Consider the following 8,128-nt stretch of genomic DNA (forward strand, 5'->3'; position numbering starts at 1 on the left):
GAAGTGTAAAATCACCTGAGAATTGAGGCAATTTTTTAGCCATCAGGCTCTCTAAAATCAAAATTCCATGTTATATGCCTCCAATATACAATGACATTGAGTAATTTCTCCAGTTCTACATAGTGCAGCCAGCACATGTACTCACCTTTTGGCTGTTCCACATGAAGCCTACTGGTATCCTCAACAGATGGCCAACAGCCATGGCAACTCCCACATCCTGGTATCTTTATTGCAACTTAGGCCTTACCCTCACAGCTCTATGTAATGGCCTCTCAGAGCCTGTTAGTAGAGAATAACAACCCTGCCAAACACTGCTGGTAGCAGCACTTTTTGGAACCTTGGTGTCAGACTTAGTTACCCAGGAATTCTGGCATCTTGCATGCCTGCAACCTGGCCACCATGTGGACAATAAAGCTGAGTTCTGCTGCCAGCTCAAGACCAACCTAGCTCCCCTCTGCTTTAGCAGCAGCGGCCTCTGTGTATGATGGTGGCCAAACACGGGGAAACTCCTTCCAAGCCACCTCTTTTCCAGCAGAGGACTCCTCTAGCAGCGTTAGCAACTCAGGCTTTTTCCTTCTAAATTAATTCTTCAAATTCCAGCTTTGGATGGTTGGGTCTTCTTCCCCTCAGGGAACCTTCTCAAAAGACTCAGGGCAACAGATAAGTGTCTTAGTTATGCTAATCTCTTTAACACCTTTAGGGTCTTTCTGCTGAACAGCCCGTCCTTTCTTACTGAAAGTATGGATACATGCACTAAGAAATATTCACGCCACAGTCTGCATGCTGTGCTGTCTTGAAATGTCCTCCACAGAACAATTTAGCCCATTGTTCTTGAACTCTAAAACAGGACACAAGAACAGTGGCAGCCAGATTCTTTACCAGATTATAACACAAATATCCTCAAGTCTCATTCCCAATAGAACTTTTGCTTCTTTCTACAATATCATGAATTGGGCCTCCGCTGTCTGCACTTTTCTCAGAAGGGCTCGTTAATTATGGCCCTGTAGGGCTTATCTATCTAAACTCTTCCATAGCCCTCCCACCAACCAGTTCAAACAGCCTACAAGCTATAGATCAGGCTTATCATAGCACTGGCCCCACTCCTCAATAACAAGATTCTCTTCTAGTTACTGAACTTGCTGCTGTGACATATTTGTGTGTGACATATATATGTAACTTAATACAGGAAGATTTATTTGTGCTCCCAGTTGTAAGCAGAATTTTTCATGGAGAGGAAGTCAGGACAGCAGAAACATACGGTAGTTGGTCACACTGCATCCAAAGTCGAGAGTCAGAGCAGTGAATGTTGGTGCTCATCCTTTCTCCTGTTTTCCTTTGTCTCAGTCTGGGACCCCTACCAAAGGCTTGGCCCTACCCATATTCATAAATGAACATTCCTCTTCAGTTAAACTTCTCTGGAAACACCTTCAGGGGCATGTCCAGGGATGTGTTTACTAAGTGATTGATTTTAAATCTAGTCAAGTTGATAATAAAAAGATGAACTATGTCAGCTTTCTATGAATCAGGGCAGGGTTTCAGATAACCAGTTTTTATTTTGCCATATACTTAATAGGATTGCTATAGTGTGGTAATAAAAAAATAATAACTTGGCTAGAATATGCTTGGTGAGTAGACAAGCAACCTGTATAATCTTAAAATACATACACTGCACAAAAACAAAGATTCATTAAAGGGTTAAATATAAGATCTGAAATAAATAAATAAAACTCATAGAAGAAAATGTTGAGGAAAATTTCTTGACATTGGCCTGATAGTGACTTTATTTGATTGGAAATTCAAACAGCAGCCACAAAAGTAAAATAAAACTCACAGGACCACATCAGTCTACAGCATTTCTGCACAGAAGAGGGAGCAATCAACTACAATAATGTATCAGGACATAGAAATTATTTTCAACCATTTGCAGTTACATAACCTCGTTTCTCCATGACCACAAGTATGATGGCATTACTACAAGATGGTCTTGCATAATAATGTTGTAGCTATCTTCTTTGTGTAAGTACTTTCTGTAGGCTATGTCTTATAAGGAGTTAATATCCAAAATGGTGAATTAATACAACTCAGTGATGAGAGATAAACCATTTTAAAAATGGGCAAAGAATCTCAATGGACTTTTTTTTTTTTTTTTTTTTTTGGCAAAGAAGACATATGAGTAGCCAAAAACTATATGAAAAACTATGGAAAAGGGCCCAGTATCTCTCATCATCGGGAATGTAAAGCAAATCCATGATGAGATCACCTCACTTCTATGAAAATGACTATTATCAAAAAATCAAGGCATTACCAGCGGTGGAGGATATGAAGAAAAGGGGACCTTTGTACATGTTGGTGGCAATATACTCTGGTGTGGCCATCATAAGATACAATATGGAGGTTACTTTAAAAATTAAAAATAAAGCTTCATAAGGTGAAGCAGTCCCGTTTCTGGTCTGATTTTATATATACCAATGCCCAAGGAAATGCCATAAGTTCTATGGATTCTCATTAATCTCACACTGGTCACACCATGATTCACAGTAACCGACATATAGAAACATGCCAAGTGCTCCTCAGTAGATGAAGAAGTAAAGATGTGGAATGCATATTCAAAAATTTCAAAACAGCCTTTCACAATTAAAAAAAAAAAATCCGCCCTTCACAACAGGGGTGAACCTGGAGGACATTATTCTAAACAGAACACGCCATACACAGAAAGACGCTGTGTGATCGCACTTTCATATAGAGCTTAGGATAATTAAAGATCTTAACAGCAGCAGAGAGTGGCAGTTACCAGGAACTGGGGAGGAGTAAGGGGAGGACATGTACAGTAAAAAGATTTGAAAATTTCAGCTAAAAGATGAAAGCATGCCAGCCAGGTGGTGGTGGCATGTGTCTTTAATCCCAGTACTTGGGAGGCAGAGACAGGTGGATCTCTGTGGATTTGAGGCCAGCCTGATCTGCATAGCTAGTTCTAGGCAGCCAGGGCTGTTATACACCGAGAATCCTTGTCTCCGTGGAGACAAGGAGAATCCTTAAAGGGAACCCACATGGACTTTCTGACATCGACCCTGTTGCCTGCTCTTTGATCACTTTCCCCAGGTGGGGTAGCCTTTGCCAGGCCACAAAGGAAGAAGATGCAGCTAGTCCTAATGAGACTTGATAGGCTGGGGTCAGATGATAGGGGAGGAGGGCTCCCCATTTCTGAGGACTAGGGGAGGAGGATCGGGGGAAGAGGGAAGGGGTTGGAACCAGGAGGAGATGAGGGAGGACACTACAATCAGAATATAAAGTTGATAAATTATAAAAAAATAAAATAAAAATAAATTACAAAAATAATCACAAAAATATGAAAGCCTTTTGGAGGCTTACTATACTATGCAGCATGGCAACTATGGTGAATACCAGTGTATGAATAGATATCACGGAGTCTCAGCACAAAAAAAAAAAAAAAAGTAGCACCCGTGATGGTATGGAGACATTTATTAGTCATTCCACCATCTGAATATAAAGCAGCACATTTATCCATGTTAAATACATATATGATGTTTTTCTTTGTCAACAATATATAGCAAAACTGAAAAGTATGAAAGAGAAATAAGAATTCTGGCTTCTGGGGGGAAAATCTACTAGCAGTAGTCAATGTATTGACAGATAACAGAATGGAAGGGCTTTTAAGTTTTTACATACATTTTCATCCCCACGCTGCTCAGCCCGTCTCCCTTCCAAACGGCCATTCTGTTCACGGAGCTGCAGACCATTTCTCTCTGAGCTTCTAGAGTCATGGGTGAACTCATCACACTTTCTTCTCTGTCACACTCAAGAAAAGACAAAACTAGTTTTTGCAACGGATTCCAGACTCACTCTTCTCACCGCCTTCCATTTCTTCAGTTCCATCACTGGCACCATTAATAGTTCACGATCTCTATTTTTTTTTAAGAATCCACAAGACTTACCTGGAAAGATAGAGAGTTGCTGCATTCTAATGGAAGTGGAGGCTTTGGGGGCCCAGCACACTTGCTTGACAGAGGCTCACAACCCAGTTGACACAAAGAACATGCGTAGTCAGAGATCAGCACGCTTGCTTGATGAAGGCCATGTAGAGCAATACAGTCTCCACCACCACTACACATCATGGTGGTGCAAAAACAGCCACAGACGCTGTACAAACAAATGAGGGAGGTCTAGCCATAGTTTAATAAGACTTTATTTACCAAAATAAACAGTGGGCTAGACATAGCCTGGGGTCTTTGCTCTTCCAAAACTTTACTCTGGACCAAAAGTGGAAAACTTAGGAGTACCAGACTCTTCCAAAACTGCATGTCGAAGGGTTTCCTTGGACGCAAGATATGTAGCCCCAATGTCCTGTACTTTTCCCCTTTATTTGCCTTTCTACTTTATAGTTTGTAAATTTTCTATCAAAAACTCTTTTAAGCTCTCATTCCCCTTGATACCGTGTCTTATCTGAATTTGACCATCTAATAAAAAATAACTGATAATAACTTTACTGATTTCCCCCCTCTTCTTGGCAATTCAGGCCCTAGAAAAGCACTGCAGAGTGGGCGGAGGCTACTCAGGCCTGCGGGATGTCTACATTGCTAATGAGAGTTATGACAATGTCCAGCAAAGTTTCTTCCTGGCAGAGACACTAAAGTAAGTAAAATTATCCTCAAAGTGTGTGGCCGAGTCCCCTAAGATCTTCTCTACAGATATCTTCTTGATACACATGGTCATAGTATACCAATGTGGCTGATGTGTGTCGTGTTCAACCCAGTTCAGGTGTGTTCCCAACTCAGTCTCTGTGCAGGTGTTTCCAGCCATTGCTGGGACTAATGACCTAGAACGACTACTCTGTGTGGTCATACACTAGCACCCAAAGCGTGAGTGGCACCATGTTAAAGACTATGGTTGTTAGAATTGACTTCTGTCCTTGGTTCTCCACAAATGTACAGAGATATAAACTTGTCTTGGTGGCATGCTTTCCTGTACTTCCTATGCTCATTTCTTTCCTCTCCAGGTATTTGTACTTGATATTTTCCGATGACGACCTTCTTCCACTAGAGCATTGGATCTTCAATACTGAGGCCCACCCTTTCCCTGTACTCCGTGAACTGAAAGAGGAAGTTGATGTCAAAGAGAAATGAAAGACAGTTTCTATTTTACTCTGCTTCATTCTTCACTGCATACCTTAATAATTCCTTTTTTGGTAATAAGGCATATGATGAACTTTTATTGACTGATAAAAGTCTGTGATTATCCTAAGTTCTAAAATTGTTTTGCAGTCTTTTAGGTTTATTATCATAAGCCTAAGTGGACCTCAGGTCCTTATTTCTTTATTTTTCAGCTAATGAATCTACAGATTTTGTCTGGCTTTTTTTTTTTTTAAGGAATCTATTGTTTCTGAAGTTCATGAAGTCATGACAGCATTTTCATGAAATGGAATAGAACAGTCTACCAGTGACCTCTTAATTATGATTTGATTTGACTGCAAAACTTTTTCCTCCTCTGTGAGGAGATGCTGTCTGCTTTGAGCTGTAATGTTTTGCCATGTTGCAAAAAGCCATAATAATAAATTAAGTATTAAAATAAAAAGCTTTTTTTTTCCTTTTCAAGTTCATGTTAATCCAGTTTGTCTGTCCACCAGAGACAGATCTTATAACTGTGACACCCTCGTAGCAGGTCTATCATTATTTGATAGAATGTCTTCTAAAGTACTCCACTCACATTGCAATTCAAATGAGAAAATCATCCCAGGAGAGTAAGCCACGCTGCCCTCATTTCATCACAAGTGCAGTTATGTTTTTGTTGGGAGATTATGTTAGCGTTCCCTCACTTTCAAATTTGTTCTCTACTTTTACTTGAAATGCCCTGTGTCATCTCTCTATCACGTACTGCTTAATTTCCTCCATTCCCCACGTCACAGCAGTGTGAGCTCTTGAGTTCTGCAGGGCGCCCTGTTACTGAATTACATTTTTGAAAGGGAAACGATGTAACTTTTAATGAGCCAGGTTTTCCTTTTAGCTGAACCCATTCCGAAACAAAAAGAGAGTGAGAATTTCATATGACTAGCTCATGTATTTGCATTAAATCTCTGATTTTCTTTAAGCAAAGAACGCACTTGGTTCAGATTTGAAAGGGGCTCTTCCCAGATGTAGCTAATCATTTCCCCTTAGTTTGTGGAAGTGAGCTTTTACCCAGTGAAAGAAACTTTGCCAATTTATCTATCCATGTTCAACTTTAAAAAGAAAACCTAATTAGCTCTTAAGCACACCGTGTGTTAAGCGTGGTTACATTCAGCATAAAAATCTTAACTTAGAAATAATTTATAGGAATGGGCACACTCCCTCAATAGTTTGATCTGTAGCAGATCAAAATGTTTATGATTCTTCTAAACCTCACATTTTACATTCGTATTTTGAAATATGAATGTTTTTTCCAAGAACAGATTTTGTGATAGCTGTGTTACCACACCTGTTCTTTACATGAAAGATCGAATGTGATTATGTATGTACCAAGGGACAAAGATGCTAACCATCTGAATTTCAACCTACTATGGTCAATAACAGCAACAAAACAAATAATACAACCCCATTTAACCTAATTAAATATACACTTTAATTAGGCTAAACCATATACTTATATTCTTCAAACTTTCTGATTTTATCAGTTTCATGTTATTCAATACATTTTTTGAGACATTTACTTTCTTAAATCTCAGTAGACAATATTTTTACCCATTTCAGCTTTGGGGGAGGGGTTCAAAAGATGTCATTTAGGATCACCACCTTGTGTGTCCTAGTAGTTTCCAGTACTGTACATTAGAACACGTCAAAAATAAAACTGCAAAATTAGTAAATGAAAACGGTCCCTCTGTATATTCTTATGGCTGTGTCAGGGTGTCTCCGTGACCCAGAGTAACTTCTGCCTGTCATCTCTTTAATCTCTGGAGTTCATGAACCCGTGACCTCATATTCATGAAAATGAATCGAATAGTTTTGACCTCTTAATAACAACATGATTTGACTGCAAAACTTTTCCCTCCCCTGGGAAGAATGAGCAAATGACAAATCTCTCTTCCCCAGAGCTCAGAGGTAAAAACATTAAAATTTGCTGCCAAAATCTGGCCATATGTATTTTGATTATGACTTTCCCGCTGTCCGTAGATTAACTGTTTAATTTGTTTTCTTTGCATTTTAATTTGAAGGAGCACGAAAAGCTGATGACTGTTTCTGCAGCAGGTGGGGTCTGAAAGCCAGGTCGTGTGTGGCTACCACACCATAGCGTAGTTTGTGTGTTCCAGCATAAGCAGGCAAGAAGCTGAAACATGTGTTGCTCTGCCAATGGCAAGAACCGTTTTTCAGTTTTATTTAAAACCTGGATTTCTTTTTTTTTAATGCTAGATCCCAGAATACCAAAAATGTAAACAAGAGATTAATATTATAGTAATGTAATTGAATTACGCTTATATTTTTTTTTGTTAATTTTAAACAACTGAAGTCTCCAAAGAGACGCCGATTCATTCATTTTCAACAAAACTGTGCAGTTTAATTTACATGTGTAATCCACATCCATGAAGGTGAACAGCTAAAATAGCACCCAATTTGTGTCTCTGGAATATATTTTGCTACACTTTGTGCAGTTAATATTATACACATAAGTTGTATGCCAATTTATAGAACTCGGTGACTTCTCTATCATGTGTATTATCCAGTTTTACGCTCAACATTTCTCATTTGCTCGTGTTTCTCCTTTGTTCATAAGTACACTCTGTCATTTACAACTTTATATAAATCTCTGATGTTATGGAAAACATAATAGATTGACACATAATTTTTAAAATTATATTTGTAAAATTTCTCTATTGTGAATAAAGTCTTTTAATATATCTGCTCCTGCGTCATATTTTTCTGACTTTTAGGAAGCTTCTGCATGTGTAAATGAGTGTGTAAGGTTGCAAATGGAAATAACAAATCCTACTAACCATCATGTACCTTGACAAGGAGACATTTCCCATTAAAAGCCTCACATTGAAAATGATTTTGCACACACAGCCTTTGGGTTCCCTTGTTGGGTTCCCTTGCCAGGGATCTAACCTACATTCACTGCCAGGGCATGCAAGGCAGAGATAGGA

General features: G+C 39.1%; 1 protein-coding gene across 4 annotated transcripts in view; it reads left to right on the plus strand.

Annotated features, from left to right (window-relative positions):
- Positions 1–7,882, plus strand: part of Man1a1 (mannosidase alpha class 1A member 1) — a 190,662-nt gene extending 182,780 nt beyond the window's left edge. For all 4 annotated transcript variants that reach the window (XM_060373417.1, XM_060373419.1, XM_060373418.1 and 1 more), the window contains 2 exons: positions 4,535–4,650; positions 5,015–7,882. In XM_060373417.1, the coding sequence (XP_060229400.1) occupies positions 4,535–4,650; positions 5,015–5,141 (243 nt within the window). In that variant the 3' untranslated portion in view covers positions 5,142–7,882. The remainder of the gene's footprint in view (positions 1–4,534; positions 4,651–5,014) is intronic.
- The last annotated feature ends 246 nt before the right edge of the window (positions 7,883–8,128 follow it).

The sequence above is a fragment of the Meriones unguiculatus genome, chromosome 20 (assembly GCF_030254825.1).
Source record: "Meriones unguiculatus strain TT.TT164.6M chromosome 20, Bangor_MerUng_6.1, whole genome shotgun sequence".
Taxonomy (NCBI): domain Eukaryota; kingdom Metazoa; phylum Chordata; class Mammalia; order Rodentia; family Muridae; genus Meriones; species Meriones unguiculatus.